The sequence below is a fragment of the Myxocyprinus asiaticus genome, chromosome 6, assembly GCF_019703515.2.
Source record: "Myxocyprinus asiaticus isolate MX2 ecotype Aquarium Trade chromosome 6, UBuf_Myxa_2, whole genome shotgun sequence".
Taxonomy (NCBI): Eukaryota; Metazoa; Chordata; class Actinopteri; order Cypriniformes; family Catostomidae; genus Myxocyprinus; species Myxocyprinus asiaticus.
This window is the reverse complement of record NC_059349.1, coordinates 40959886-40976642: the sequence shown is the minus strand read 5'-3', so window position 1 is coordinate 40976642 and position 16757 is coordinate 40959886. Positions and strand designations below refer to the sequence as shown.

The 16757-nt window shown below is 39.9% G+C and overlaps 1 protein-coding gene across 2 annotated transcripts in view; it reads left to right on the top strand.

Annotated features, from left to right (window-relative positions):
- epha4a (eph receptor A4a) overlaps positions 1–16438 on the top strand; it is a 59261-nt gene extending 42823 nt beyond the window's left edge. The window contains exons 7-18 of one of the 2 annotated variants that reach the window (XM_051700441.1): positions 757–916; positions 1839–1950; positions 7018–7076; positions 7286–7399; positions 7568–7753; positions 11364–11425; positions 11525–11734; positions 12015–12164; positions 12277–12470; positions 13302–13460; positions 13932–14906; positions 15272–16438. In XM_051700441.1, coding sequence (XP_051556401.1) covers positions 757–916; positions 1839–1950; positions 7018–7076; positions 7286–7399; positions 7568–7753; positions 11364–11425; positions 11525–11734; positions 12015–12164; positions 12277–12470; positions 13302–13460; positions 13932–14046 — 1521 coding nt within the window. In that variant the 3' untranslated portion in view covers positions 14047–14906; positions 15272–16438. Of the gene's footprint in view, positions 1–756; positions 917–1838; positions 1951–7017; positions 7077–7285; positions 7400–7567; positions 7754–11363; positions 11426–11524; positions 11735–11987; positions 12165–12276; positions 12471–13301; positions 13461–13931; positions 14907–15271 lie in introns of both variants that reach the window. The other variant, XM_051700440.1, reaches the window with a different exon arrangement.
- The last annotated feature ends 319 nt before the right edge of the window (positions 16439–16757 follow it).

Here is a 16757-nt window from a genome sequence, read left to right as displayed (position 1 = left end):
CAATCAACATGCAGTCTTTACTTAAGTCCTCAACATGAGCAATATGAGGTCAGGTGGAACCCTGAGAGCTGCATTTTAGTTCATAGACAGACCAGACTCACTCACTCACTCCCAGGAGTCCAGTGAACTGGTGGGTTGGAAGAGCATGGGGTGAATGGACAGAGCTGGGGTGGAGCTTGTAGGTTTCGGGATAGAGAGAGGATAACAACATTCTCCTCTCTCTACCCCTGCTGTGTCTTCCTCTGACTGACTGATTACAGATTGCAGCCGTGGTCAGATTCCTTTTCCTCATTCTCTGAGGTTTTCCATTTCAAACACACACATTAGCACACACTTACATGCCTTGACATTCACACAAAACTAGGACACAAAGGTTCTTGTTCTGTGCTCCAACAATTATAAGGCAAGCATTAGGGGACATCGAAGAAAAAACAATTAAACTTAGTTTCCTTTGCTTGTTTTGGTCCGAATTCAACAGCGTTTAAGTGGTTTGGATGTAGTGATGAAACGGGAGTTTTGAACAAGCAAATTCTGGTTACACCCAAGGGAGAAAGCGAAAACAAAGATGGCAGCCTTGTTTTTGAACAATGAAGCTGCGGTTTTCCCTACAAAAGCCTGGCTGTAGTTTCTTTGTCAGACCTTAAACAAACCCCTCTTCCGTTTTTGTTTTATCAGGCTTTGATTCTAAATAAAACAAACCCCAGCAACCAATCCCAGAGGCTTGTTTAACATTTCCTGTTTCTCTTATCCAATCAGGATCAGAATGAGCGGAGCTATCGCATAATGAAGACCTCATCCCGCAGCGCTGAGATCAAAGGCCTGAGCCCACTCACTTCCTACGTGTTTCACGTGCGAGCGCGCACAGCCGCTGGCTATGGAGACTTTAGCGCCCCCTTTGAGTTCATGACCAACTCAGGTAGGTTGACGTGTACGTGTGTTACTAATATGGCATTGCAACTGACAATGGCAAGTCTTTGTTCACACAATTAGAGACTGGAGTGTTAAGTTTTAGGGTGAATCACTCACTCATCCGGAAACTTTTTCTCTAAAGTAACATAATTATAGCCTCTGTGTATGTTTTTATTTTTTATTTTTCTTTACGATAGTTTCTTTGTTTGCTCAGTACAAAGTCTCTGGTATTTTTAAAGGCACTTTAAAGTAAATTCCAAAACGGATGGAATGTTTTGGAGATTTGATACTAGGCTGTTTCAAAACAGCAACTTGAAAGAGGCAGGATTTGGTCTTTGCTGATGAAACGGCATGTGTAACTCTGTAATGATAAAACATTTAATGAAAACAGAATCATGTATTTCACCTAAATACATTTTGCTACATTAAGGGGCGAATTTTAATATGTAAAAATGCAGACAAATTTAATAAACAACGTTATGATAATTATCAGGGTTCACACAGTCATGGAAAACCTGAAACTTTTAGAGAATAAAAAAATAAATAAAAACAAATCCAGTCCTGGAAAAGTAATAAAAGTCATGGAAAATTCATGGAAATTCATATAGTGACTATACATTTTTCAGGTAATGCTCTGCTCTAAAGTATTTAATTGACTAAAAATTGCTCTTGTGTAGAGTAAAATTGGCTTGCAAACCATATAAATTTCAGCAAATCATTAGTGTTGATTTTGTAATAAACTGGTCTGAATGATTAATTCGGAAATTGGTCTGAAATTGAATTTTTTTTTACAGTTTTTATCCAGTAATCGCAAACCACTGGAAATGGACCTGGAATGGTCATGGAAATTTCTTGATTAAAAAGTGTTGGAACCCTGAATTACACATTTCAGATAATTAACTTCTGTTTATTAATCATTTTCTTCTCAGTTCCCTCTCCTATCATCGGAGACGGCGCTAACTCCACCGTCCTGCTGGTGTCTGTGATAGGCAGCGTGATTTTGTTGCTCATCTTCATCGGAGTCTTCATCATCAGCCGCAGGTAAGCCACCTGGCTCAGCCATGCGTCAATCATATCAGATACTCTGCAACAGGAAACCGTCCTCCCTCTGTCCCTGTGGGCGTCTCCATCACCTCTCCCTCACCCTATCTGTCATTCTCTATCAGTCTCTCTCTATCTCTGTATCTATCTGTCTTGCCCCTGCTGTCTTTCTCTCTCCCTACCTGTCCATCAATCTCTTTTTGCTGGTTCTCACGGCTCTTCATCCTTCTCTTTCCCCTCCTCTCTCTCTCTTTTTCCCTGTGGTGTAGCTGGTGGTATTGTGACATGCCATTGGCAGCTCAGCCTGATTAGTCTCTGCTGTGCTACAGTGGGTCCATGTGCCGTGTATGTTTTAATCCATAGGAAACATGTCCTCTGCTCACCTTCCTAAGGGAGTCAGGGACAGGTGGTAGAATGGCCGTGTGCGTGTCCACATGTGTGCATACTTATACGTGCATGTGCCACACTCAATCAGAACGGTTGTCATACTCCCACAGGCAAAATGTCACGATTGCTTTACCTTAATCAAACAACTTTTTCTCATGTCAAACTCACTCTCTCGGCCAGCCACACTCCTACTGCAGTTATTATCAGAGCACAGATACATTCACCTGATCGACGGCCTCCTGTTTTTGTGTGAGCCTCTTTTAAAGGATTCCCATGGTTATAAAAACCTGGAATTAATCAGGGAATTTAAAAATTGTGACTTCAGGCCTGGATAAGTCTTCAAAATGGATAAGATATTTAAAAAAAAGTCATGGATATTTTAAAAGTGAATACTGTATTTATTTATTTTTTTCTAGTTATGCTAAGCTCCTAAATATACACTGATCAGCCACAACATTAAAACCACCTGCCTAATATTGTGAAGGTCCCCCTCGTGCTGCCAAAACAGTGCCAACCCGCATCTCAGAATAGCATTCTGAGATGCTATTCTTCTCACCACAATTGTACAGAGCGGTTATGTGAGTTACTGTAGACTTTGTCAGTTTGAACCAGTCTGGCCATTCTCTGTTGATTTCTCTCATCTACAAGGCGTTTCCATATGCAGAACTGCCCCTCACTGGATGTTTTTTGTTTTTGGTACCATTCTGAGTAAATTCTAGAGACTTTTGTGCATGAAAATCCCAGGAGATCAGCAGTTACAGAAATACTCAAACCAGCCTGTCTGGTACCAACAATCATGCCACTGTCGAAATCACTGAGATAAAATTTTTTCCCCATTCTGATGGTTTATGTGAGCATTAACTGAAGCACCTGACCCGTATCTGCATTGCACTGCTGCCACACAATTGGCTGATCAGATAATCGTATATCAACTTGTAAATTGGCAATAAAACTTAAGTAAAAAAATAAATTAAAAAGAGCTTCCTCAGGACATACAGGGTGTGTCTTTTCTTTTACTTTCTGTTTCACTCATTCTCTCTCTTTCTCTGTAACCCATCTGTTGGAATTGTCTTCACTGATACATCACAGAAAGATCAGGGATTTGCCGGGGCTTTTTGGAGAAAAGATGTTTCTCAGTGGGATTGTCACATGTATGAAGAAGCCCCTTCATATAAAAGCAAAACTCTCCTAGTTACAGAAAAACTCAAACCAGCCTGTCTGGCACAAACAATCATCCATGCGAATATCTAATCAGCCAATCATGTGGCAGCAGTCCAGTGCATGAAATTATGCAGATACGGGTCAGGAGCTTCAGTTAATGTTCACATCAACAATCAGAATGGGGAAAAAAAAAAATGTGATCTCAGTGATTTGGACCGTGGCATGATTGTTGGTGCCAGATGGGCTGGTTTGAGTATTTCTGTAACTGCTGATCTCCTGGGATTTTCACACACAACAGTCTCTAGAATTTACTCAGAATGATGCTAAAAACAAAAAAACATCCAGTGAGCAGCAGTTCTGTGGACGGAAATGCCTTGTTGATGAAAGAGGTCAACAGAGAATGGCCAGACTGGTTCAAACTGACAAAGTCTACAGTAACTCAGATAACCGCTCTGTACAATTGTGGTGAGATGAATAGCATCTCAAAATGCTATTCTGAGATGTGGGTTGGTGCTGTTTTGGTGGCATGAGGGAGACCTACACAATATTAGGCAGGTGGTTTTAATGTTGTGGCTGATCGGTTTATAGAGGTTTATAGAACTCCTCTATGAGTGTAATCTCTATAAAACTATAAAACTGTGATAGCCAGGCCTGGACTGATAAAATGATATAATGATAATGATGAAAGGATTTAAAATTGTATAAAATTGTGATATCCACTTCTGGGAAAGTCATTGAAGTTGATAAAATCCTAAAAAGTCATGGAAAACTGATGAAAATTTCAACAACGCTTATATTTTTATTTTTTAATGCTCAACTATACAAAATATTTAACTGAGTAGAAATTACTCTTGGTTAGAAATTATCCGAGTGCAATCACTGTAAAATGATTAAAAACTATATATTTTTTGAAATATAAAAAATCCTTACTGAATAATCTTGAGGATACTACATAATTATGATCGACTGGAAATGCAATAGAAATTAGTCAAAAGGTTTGAAAACCCTACTTTTAAACACATTTACACTTTCACAAACAGCGGTGAAAGTCTCTATTCTTACAATTGTTGACATTGTATCATTATCAGCGGTGATAATAATCTTCAAGCAGCATCAGCCTCGTTCACAGTGAAAATAACAATCAAAGCTAATGAATAGGGCTTTTGTTTCGGCCAAGCAGCCATTAAGCACTTCCTCACTGGATCCCTTCAGTGGGAGACAAGACTACACCTCCTCAGTAGCTCTCACCTTTGCCCTGCTCTTCTTACCTTGAGCAGACACCAACTGCTCAATCGTGGGGGGTGTAGGGTGTACAACCCCACACAAAGCCGCAGGTTACTCGCTTCAGTACTTGGATAGCACACCTGATCATATCCTTGTTCCTAAAATAATGTGTACTGGGCGCTCTGGCTGATGGCAGGGCCTGCTCCCAGGAAGGCATGGCCCCCTGCAGGCAGAGCTATTTCCAGCTTGAGCGGAGCACTCAGGCATTAAAGCCTGGCTCTCTCCTCCTGTTCAACCTGTGGATATGCCCCTCTCCCTCCCTCGCTCCTTTTTGTTCCTTCACTAACCTCGAACCTTGGGGGCCTTTGTCAACGCCAGAACGCACTAAAAAAACAATAACAGCAGTTGTGCATTCCAGAGAGGTTTTTTTTGGTTCTAACCCACCCCTCTTCTCCATATACAGGCAGGTGACCCAATCCCCAGCAGGGAGTCCTCGGTTAGGGCAGCGTCCTGGGCTGGGTTGTTATCTGTTCCATTGCTTTTGTTGTGCCTTGTGTGCCCATGCAAAATGGTCAGCATTTGGCCCCAAGGGGTCAGCAGGTGATTGGGTGAAATGGGAACTTTGAAGATTGCGCATACTAGTGCATTTATATTACTGTAGACTAGAGGTCGTCCGATAGTGGATTTTGCCAATACTGATTACTAAGATAACCGATTGATCAGTAGATAGTTTTTAAAATCGATTCATAGAATGTTACAACATTTTCTTAGTCGGTACAGACAAAGAGGCCAGAGTACAAAATTAATAAAATCTCAGATGTAGTTTATTTTTCAACCAAAATCCCAACAGTGATCAGAAAAACGTGCACAACATGGGAACTTTATCACTAAACAAGCCTAAAACACATCGGGAATTCTTATTTTGAGACTTGGCTCCGTTATAATGCTCTATTTTTTATATTTACTGAATTAAGTTTTTAATAGCCTACATATTATTATTATACACAATATATGAAGTTGAAGACATGATGTATGTGCTGACGAGGGACGTTTCCACATAGTCACATTTTTCTTTGCATGCAATCGCATCAATTATTAAAAATAATTCAAAGAGGAACATGTAGGAATAAAAAGAACTATCGGCAACTATCAGCATAGCTTTTTGCCAATAATCGATAGTTCCAAAAAGCAACTATCTGCTCCGATTAATCATAAAACCGATATATCGGTCTACTTCTACTGTAGATAGACAGAGAGGAATGTTTTTTAGTGGAGGGACAGATTGTGTTGCTCTTTTGGCCACTTGATAAATTTTAATCTTCACTCTCCATTCCTTTACCTCATTCTTGCTTTTTCTTTGTCTCTTAATTATTTTAGACAGGGGTGTATGAACAATATGAAAAGTGGGGGCAGGTGGCACAATATAAAACTTAGTATGACTTAAAAGCCATAGCATGATAACTGCTTACCTGTGTGTAGTCCTCGTTAAGTCCACTACCAACGCAAGTGGTTGATTATACATTTCTTGTTTTTCACATCCAGCTACAATTTTATTTCTTCGCACTGAAGCCAAGCAGAATGAAACTCTTAAAATATAATAATTGTCTTCAAAAAACTGGAATTTCTTAAAGTCCCTCCAGTTACGAATAATGATTGCTGCCCTCCTGATTTCAGATAAAATGCCAGCGGACTTGGTACGTGAACAAACCTTCTCTCCGCTTTGAAGGTCTACTCTCTCTGCAGCTTTATTAGCCTGACTGATTTTACGGCCCTACTTTTATGGAAAAGGCTGAAAGGTCATTCAGAAATTTGACCTGCTACAATGGCTTGGAACAGTATATGAGTCTGTCCACATTGTCTCACAGATGTTCCAGTTAGTCTGGGTGAAGAAATACTTCAGCTGTAATCCCAAAGGAAGAATTCATTTCTCATAGGTTGCTCTTTCATATGTCTGAGACTTAATGGAGTACTCAAATATGTTTCATCTAAATATCAACTTTATCTCACATGTTTCTACTGAAATTCCTTAAATTTAAAATGTAAAATTTAAATAGAAACAAATGAGACATACAGTAAGAGCTACAAAATTATAGCTCTTAAAATGTGGAGAGCAAAACCCAGATGATTTGGTCTTTGAAGAATTTGATTGATTGAGACTTTTGATTGCAGACTTTGGTAATCTAAGCACATTATTTGACTCTAGACAACTTTCAATCTCTAGAGGAGTGAGATTACTGTTTTTTTATATATTTTTTAATGATTTTTAAAATCTCTCTTATCTCAATGTGTTAACAGGAGAAGCAAATACAGCAAAGCCAAACAGGACTCTGATGAGGAGAGGCATTTGCATCCAGGTAATGCAGTGATAAACACACAGACAATGAGGTATTCTCATTCTCAATGTGCTGAAGGATAGACAGAAGCCAACAAGAGAAAGGGAGGAGAATGAAAAACAGATGTGGTATTTTCATCATGTTGTCTGTCAGCCAGCTATCCTCTCCTTCTCTCCTTTCCCCATATAACATATAGTCACCTCTCTCTCCTTCTCTCCTTCTCCCAACAGGGGTTCGGATCTATGTGGACCCCTTCACCTACGAGGACCCCAATCAAGCCGTCCGTGAATTCGCCAAAGAAATCGACGCCTCCTGCATCAAGATTGAAAAGGTCATCGGCATCGGTGAGCAAATTACCTGCTGTTTTTCCTTCCGTGTTTTTGTCTGTCAGAGTGAATGTAGCTAGACCACAACTGTTACAGTGAAATGTAAGCGTACTGTTCCAGACAGGTCACATGCGTCATTACGTACTGCAGAATCTTTTTATTCAAACTTGATTTTTCCATTTGAAGGAGAATTCGGGGAGGTGTGCAGCGGGCGCCTGAAGATGCCTGGAAAGCGAGAGATCTGTGTGGCCATAAAAACCCTCAAAGCAGGATACACTGACAAACAGAGGCGGGACTTCCTGAGCGAGGCCAGCATCATGGGTCAGTTCGACCACCCCAACATCATCAGACTGGAGGGAGTCGTCACCAAATGTGAGTCTTTTAAGTGTGTGTGTATATATACAGTATATACAGTGTGTGTGTGTGTATATATATATATATGGATTGTGGGAAACAAATGTAAAATTTGAAGTATCTGCCCTGGTGACCATAGCCTTTCATCCTGAATTTTTTCTTACGTTTGCATGTCTTTTGCAAATCATGTCCTTCTCACAATTCAGGCAGTGTGCTTTACCATCTACCATTTATCATTTTTCACGAAATGTCTTTCACAAGCTAATGGTTTTCATTTCAACTTTTTACTTGTGCATCAAAAGCCTTTGATTGAAAATTGGAGCACTTTGTTCCTAAATTTTTTACCATTGATGCCTGCTTCCTATTTGCATCTTAATGCCTTTTGGAACTGTGCTAAAGAAATGACGCATTCCCCATTTTTCCAATTTGATGAAAATCAAACCTGTCTTTTGTAATGCACCCTTCCCATTACCAGAATGGAATCTTGGCTGACTGGCAGACCCGACATCAAACCTTTTAATATGGCATTATTGATTGAAAGTTGACTCTCTTATGTATATTTGAGAAACCCTCAGGGGTCCAGTTGTGGTTGGCTCTCACCCGGCAAAACAGCTTATAATATGCAGAGAAACCGGTACAGTGTGTGTGTTAGTGGAGAACTCAGAGCAGTGATTTGCATTAGTATGCTTTGCATTCGACAGCTGGACTGAAGAACACTCTTAGTGTCTCCTCATGGTGATGGCTCATTCGCTGTTAAACTGCTGAGGAGCCCTGGTGAGAAACTCAGCCACAGAAACAAAATGATGAAGATGTTTTTTGAGTTGTTATGGTGGGAGAGTTTTGCTTCTATATGAAGGTGCTTCTTCGTACATGTGACAATCCCACTGAGTCACATCTTTTCTCCAGACAGCCCCAGCAAATCCCTGACCTTTCTGTGATGTATGAGTGAAGACAATGCCAACAGATGGGTTACAGAGAAAGAGAGAGTAGGAGTGAAACAGAAAGTAAAAGAGAAGACACACACTGTATGTCCTGAGGAAGTTTTATTGCCAATTTACAAGTTGATAAATACATGTATATATACATTCACAGAGCACTTTATTAGGAAGACGTGTACACCTACTTATTCATGCGATTATCTAATCAGCCAATCGTGTGGCAGTAGTGCAATGCAGATACAGGTCAGGAGCTTCAGTTAATGTTCACATCAACCATCAGAATGGGGGAAAAAAATTAATCTCAGTGATTTGGACTGTGGCATGATTGTTGGTGCCAGATGGGCTGGTATAAGTATTTCTGTAACAGCTGATCTCCTGGGATTTTCATGTACAACAGTCTCTAGAATTTACTTAAAAAAAAAAAAAAAAAAACATCCAGTGAGTGGCAGTTCTGCAGACGGAAACACCTTGTTGATGAGATAGGTCAACGGAGACTGACAGAAAGGCTGACAATCTGTGCAACATGTCAAACCTTGAGGCAGATGGGCTACAACAGCAGAAGACCACATTGGGCACTTTATTTGGACCATAGTGTTCCTAATAAAGTGCTCAGTGAGTGTGTGTGTATGTGTGTGTGTGTGTGTGTGTGTATATATATATATATATATTACTTAAAAACATGAAACAAACCTAAAAAAAAAAGGAAGGTTGGGTATCTGCTTAGACAATTACATACTGTAAGCATATAAAATTATAGACTAACTATATTTAGTTCCTATTCTTAATTTTTATAGCGTTATTCCATTTCTCCCAGTAATGTAATAAATCATTCAAGTATCATAATAAATAATTTTCAGCACTAAAAACCATATGAAATCGCTTGATGAGCATAGTTTTCTGTTTAGTTTAGGCTTTAGTTTCGTCATTTTTGCTACTTGTTGGTTGATGGAAGGAGGAGGGACATTCTCATTCTAGAAAGCATTTGACTGGACAAAAATCTGTGTAGTGCAAGATGAGTCATCAATATTTTTGTTCTGTTTTCCCAAAAGAGAAAGGCTGTAAAAATTAAATGCATATATACACTAAAAGTGGATTTTCTGAACGTTGAGGAGTACACAAACCTTAAAGCTAACACACATGGACTAAACACCATAAGATACTATCCTTCTTCAAAGTATTATTTGAATTGCCAAGGTACATCGTTAAAAATTGCCTTGGGATGTGAAATCTGTTTCATCTCTAACTGAATACTATTCCAGAAAAAGGTTACTTTTGGGCAGCTCCAAAATATATGAACGTGCTCAGCATAGTTATGACTACACATTCTCCAGCATACTAAAAAATATTTTAACAGAGCTACTGTCTTATAGCTAGCTCAGTGAACACTATTATTGTGCTGTTTATTAGTAGCAGCCCTTCCCATAATCCTCAGCATGGCTGGAGTAGTGTCTTCAGGATAACTGTTATTACAAACAGACAATGTCAGCCCCCTTTCATTGCAGCCTACGCCTCCAACAGGGCCAATTAAACCTGTTAAATAAATTACTAATGATGTAGAAATTGTCCTAAATAAATAAAGACAAAATGCCCCTAAGCCTCGAAGAGAGTGAGTGAGAGTTAGAGAGAGAGGATGCCAGCCGTCTCAGCAGAAATCATTCACAGACGGGCATGGTGGGCGCAGTCTTTTATGCGCTGGCACTAAATTCAAGATTGTATTTGCATAATGAAGGCACCGCTCAAACATTAAAATGATTCCTCGGAGGTGAAGTGTGTATGTGTGTATGCATTTGTGAGCGGCTCTGTGTAGGTGTGTGTGTGTGTGTGTGTGCGGATGCTATTGTCCTCTATTGTAAAGCCCCTGCTCTCCTTCCTTTCGGCTCTATGAAAGGGGCCTTGTTGCCATAGAGTTGCCTTGTCTCAGTAGTGACTGGCAGGTAATGTGGGAATCCAGCCCTGATAGCCTCAAGCAACGGCCGCATTCAGTAAGCAAACGCACACAGAAATCCCACTCGCAAACAGGAGCGGAGAGGAAGAGAGGAGAGTGTGTGAGAAAAGGGGGTGGGCTAGAGAACGGGTATTTTAAGGCTTGATTAGGTAGTGTCATTCAAACATGCTGATAAGTGCAGGGCCGTAACCACAGATTCTGGAGATTTTGCATTTGGTTCCCCCTAATCTTGAATATTTCATTACATACTTGCCTTAATGCATGCAGCTACTAACAAACAATCAAAAATGCACCATTATTTGCTATTCATTGACACACTGTAGGTAATAAATCACTTTTTGAAAAGTGGTACCTTTGATTATTAAAATATTTCATAGTCTCCAAAACATGGAGAAAAAAGCATAAGTTTCTAGAGTTTCTAAAGCATACGATTGGTTCTGAAACATGATTATCCAACCCTGAATGGTTCAAAGTAAGGCCACCTTCACACTAATACATTTTCATTTTAAAACACATTGATTTTGCTATGTTTACACCTCTCATACTCACTGGATCTGCGTTTTCCTCACCGAAAATGGAGACAACATTCTCAACTGATGTTAGGAAACTGAAAATGTTTCAAATGAAAACAGATTAGTATAGATTAGCATAACTCCAACTGATCTGAATGTTTTGGTACACTGATGAAATGCTATTTAAACTTTAAGTATACAAATATTCCTAACCTTTATATTGCTCTGTACAGGTAAACCAGTTATGATCATCACTGAGTACATGGAAAACGGATCCCTGGATGCTTTTCTCAGGGTGAGTCCAGCCACTTTTCCAGCATGCCATTTTTAAGCATTGAAGCCTTCTGGTTTAGTGTATTGATTTAAACATGATTTAACTGTTTCTTTGCTGTAGAAAAATGATGGTCGGTTTACGGTAATTCAGCTGGTTGGCATCCTGCGTGGTATCGCTTCAGGAATGAAGTATCTGTCTGACATGAGCTACGTCCACCGTGACCTGGCAGCACGCAACATCCTGGTTAACAGTAACCTGGTGTGTAAGGTGTCTGACTTTGGCATGTCTCGAGTTCTGGAGGAAGACCCGGATGCTGCTTATACAACCAGAGTAAGCTGAACAACCTAAATTTGTTTGTGCTTGTGTTTACAACCCAAACGCAAGCTTTCTAACCAGTTACGCTGAAGCATTTAACCTGCATGTATGTGGCTGCTTTGCTTATAAGGAGTGCTAGTATCTATTCAAGTAGTTTAGATATAGAAACTAACCCCAGCATTGCGTATGTGCGAGTGTATGTGCATGCGTGTGTGTGTGTGTGTGTGTGATTAACCTCCATGCATGTGTTTGCTATCTCTTTTGGAAGGAATTAACAGGAACCTATCAATCACAGGGAGGCAAGATTCCAATTCGCTGGACCGCCCCCGAAGCTATTACGTACAGGAAGTTCACCTCCTCTTCCGACGTGTGGAGTTACGGCATCGTTATGTGGGAAGTGATGTCATACGGAGAGAGGCCATACTGGGACATGAGTAACCAGGATGTAAGTGTTCCATCAGGGAACAGACGTGTTTGATTCAAAACTTTAATGTTTGTAATTGTTTTAAATTTTTGTGTTTAACTTCCTGTTTTGTATGCCGTCCTGTTTGCCTTAGGTGATAAAGGCAATTGAGGAAGGTTACAGGCTGCCACCACCAATGGACTGTCCGGTTTCTCTGCACCAGTTGATGCTGGACTGCTGGCAGAAAGAGCGAGCAGAGAGACCAAAGTTTAGTCAAATAGTCAACATGCTGGACAAACTGATCCGTAACCCCAACAGCCTGAAAAGGACAGGGGGAGAGATGGCGAGGTAAAGTCAGATACAAAAGTCCGATTTTCTTGCCTCCATTGAAGCACACAAGATGCTCTTTGGAACATTCTCTAATAATACTGGAAAAACACTGATCATCGGTTTTTGCACAAACTTGTGCATTCCATAATTGCATTTTGCATATATCATGAATGCTAAAGGGGGACATGTATTTAAATTCATGTTAAAGGAATAGTTCACCCCAAAATTGTATTTATCTAATCATTTACTCACCCTCATGCCATCCCAGATGTTCATGACTTTCTTTCTTCTGCTGAACACAAACTAAGATTTTTAGAAGAATATCTCAGCTCTGTAGGTCCATACAATGCAAGTGAATGAGTACCAAAATGTTAAAGGTCCAAAAAGCACTGAAATATTCTTCTAAAAGTCTTTGTGTTCAACAGAAGAAAAAAGTCATACACATCTGGGATGGCATAGTAAATGGGTGAGTAAATGATGAGAGAATTTTATTTTTGGTTGAACAATCCCTTTAATTGCAATCCTGATCATATATTTTGTAATAGAAACATTTTACTCAATCTTATAAAAGCATTTTAACTAGTAGTCTCAGGTTTTTGGACCCCACTCTACTGTGTGTCAGGCCGAGTCTTATTTTTTACAGGTGATGGATAGCTATAAAAGCATTTTGAGATGTGGTACATAAGTGCATGTTACATGCATGACTGGTGCTGTTATATAAACGTGTTCCAATGAAGTGATGCATACACCTATAAAGTCTTTTATAGTTCTTTTATAAGTTAAAAGTGGGCAACAGAGAGCCAGCCCAATCTTTTGGGACTCTTAAGTAAGTCTCTCTTTCTTTTGTAGACCCAACACCACCCTCTTGGAGCCCAGCAGTCCAGAATTCACTTCCACCCTTGGCTCAGTTGCCGATTGGCTGCAAGCCATAAACATGGAGCGTTACAGGGACAACTTCACCGCTGCTGGCTACACCACCCCAGAAGCAGTGGTCCATATGACACTAGAGTGAGTCACATGAGCAAATACTGGGCACTCTTAAAGTGATAGTTCACCCAAAAATGATCATTTACTCACTTTCATGATGTTTCAAACCCATTTGACCTACTTTCTTCCGTGAAACAAAAAATGAGATTTTAGGAGACATTTTATGTGTGTATTTTGGACATAAAGGGCATTGCGTGTGCTTTTGATTAATGCTAGAGATGGAAAAACAGCTTTTAAATCAGCACTCTGGGATACACAGTCTTGACATATGGGTTCAGTTGTCACATTTCCATGCAAAAACCCTATAGATGGCAATCCATGAGAAGTTCCTGAGAAAATTCTACTCTGACATGCAAATGTACAGCCAGAGTTCTTAGATTTCATGTTAAAAGCAAATAAGGAGAGAGGGATAACTTTTCTGTTTGCAGAGAGCAAATTAGAATAAAGCGACTGTCTGTTCTCATCACCTCTATCTTGTGTTTCATTGAACAGAGACATGGCTCGGATAGGAATCTCCTCTTCCGCACACCAGGAAAAGATCCTCAGCAGCGTGCAGGGAATGCTGTCCCAGATGCAACAAATGCAAGACAGGATGGTTCCTGTCTGAACCCACGGGATCAGAACACAAACTCAAAACATACTTTGGACTTAGTTTTTTTTTATTTTGGTTTCTAAGAAAATCCATTTACCTCATCCATGCACTTTAAATTAAATTCTAGAAAATGAACGAAAAAGAAAACAAACAGAAAACTATTTCAGAGAAACAATGCAGCACTTTCTTTAAATAACGTCATCCCTGCCCATCGAGAGGATTGACCCACGCTGTACTAATGCTCTGGATACAATTTTAGGAAGCTTTTCATGGGTTCCTTCATTTTAATGACACTACAAAAGAGTTTCTCTGTTTTGTTTTTTTCGATTGTTTTATTTTGTATGTATGTGTCTGTAAGTACTGTAAATTTATAAATAGTACTGAATTTTTTCATCCGCTTCTGCCATTTCACGGTTACTAGAGTCAGCGGCACCTGGATTGTTTTTTTTTTTACACTCAAAACGGAGGCATCAGAGATAAAGATTTTACACACTTGTTAATGCTTTTGTTCTGGGGATTTCTGAGAGGTGTTCATCTTCCCAATGTCCACAAAGGAAGACATCTCCCAGCCAGTTCTGGAGGGTCTCCAGGTCTCCCCACCCTTCCGAATGGAATATCTGTCTCCACTCTGCAATTCTCCATACTTCTCCACTTGGCTGGGAACTCATGCGCACCGGTTGGAACAGAAAATGCTGCCCTCGGTTTACATCTCTCTCTCTCCACCTCGGTCTCAACGGTCCCCCTTTTCTCACTCTCCCGCTCCATCTATGTCTCCCTCACTCTTGCCCTCGTCTCTTTGTCTCGGGAGACTTTTGGCGGGCCGTGAAATCAACACATGTCTCCCTTACTGGAAGTTCCATCATAGCTGAGCTAAGGTAAGCACAAAATAACAAGTTTGACCCACTGTTTATGAGATCTGCTCTACTTCCCCTCTGTCCCCTGCAGTTATTTATCCACTCATTAGGTGGGATTAGAACCAGCACAGTTGAATATGGGGGAATATATTGGCAGAGCTCAGTTCCATTTGTTGGGATGAGCTTAAAATGAAAATGGAGCCAAAAATGTTAAATGTATTTTTCTCTCATGCTCCCCAGCAACAGAGCAAACAGAGCATTTTTAGTTTCCATACTCTTAGGATTACTTAAATTAATGCTGTATATCTGTGCAAGTCCTGGTCTGTTTATGGTATAGTCTTTGAATCCCAAATCTTAGTCATTTTCTCTTTTCTCTCTCTCTTCAGATTCACCTTCATACATCTTCTCCGCAGCGATATCCTCTGTCAAACTCAGCACAGTTGCAATAACTACATTTATCCAACACTAGGACAAAGGACTTCAATTCCTATGATTCCCGCTGAATGCCAAACTTTTCCGAAATGGGAAATTGGAAACAAATGACAAACAACCCGAAGAGCATGCAGGGCCCTTCGGTTGTCTCCTAAGAGATTCAGTGAGAGATTACAATGAAAATTTTTCATTTTGTCTCGCTACTGCACAGTGTAGACATTTTGACAGAATATCTTCAAGCTCTTCATTCTCAGTGCAGTGTTTGTTTTCTCTTTAATGGATCACAGTTTGTTTTGAGATGCATACACAAAGGACAAAATCTCATTATGTGTGCTAAAACTACAGAACTCTTGAGTTGTCGCTAATCGCTGAAGATAAACATACTGGAGTTGTTTGCTTTGTACACCACTGTTGTTTTTTGCTTCTTATGTCAAGACTGGGGATTGCAACTAAAACATGGCACATTTATTTGGGCCATTTGACTCAAACAGGAATGAGTTGCGCTAATTTGAATGGTCTGAAAGTGGACTGCAAGGAGAGGCACGTTATTTGTACCTAAAATAAACTTATTACAGGAATGTTTATAATAAGGGGGAAAAAAAACTCTTAACATTTCAAGTGTGCTCTGTTTCACGTCAACCTGATTCATTCCGTCCAGCTCGAGAGACTCTTTAATCCAAGGGGGTTCTTTTTAATGTGATTCATTCTCATCTGAAAAGCCTCTGCTCTGCCCTTGAATACGTTTCTTTCTTTTTGTCATTTTTTGTTTCATCCTTCTATATTCCCTCCTCACTGTTTGGTGTCAGCCTTATAGGACCTGTTTGGAATATGCAATGAATGTGAGAGGAGAGAAATTCAATAGATTGTACCGTGCCAAGTCTCTTAATGTAGTTTATTCTGGAGGAACACTCTAACAAGTCATTTTTCTCAGCTGATCTAGAATTTAAGTTTAACATTGTGCATAATTGTGTGAATACTGTCATTGTTTTCCCTCTCTTCCATTTTTTATTTCATAAATGTAGGTACAGGAAACGTCATTTATTTATGGTCTTTTTTTATCTAGTTTGTAAATTGTAAAATAGAGCTATGAGAGAAATAAATGATTGCCAAGTGCATTGTAATTAACGTCTAAAATGATTTATGTGAGCAATTTACTTAAACGCTAGCATGCTAATTCTCCAAAACGAATTGCTGGAAAGGTTAGCCATCTGCCGATGTGCTGAAATCTGACTCCTCTCCAGATTCTTACTCAACACTACCTGATTGGTTTTTATCCCAAAAGCCCACCCCTAACCCTAACCATAGTTGGGAGTCATTGGTCCTTATCCTTAAAGCCCACTCCTACACCTACCCCAAAACATAACCATACTAGGGAGACAGAAATCGGCATGACACAGGTTAGGTGGATGGAAGGGTCTGATGAGGTATTCTCACATGGAG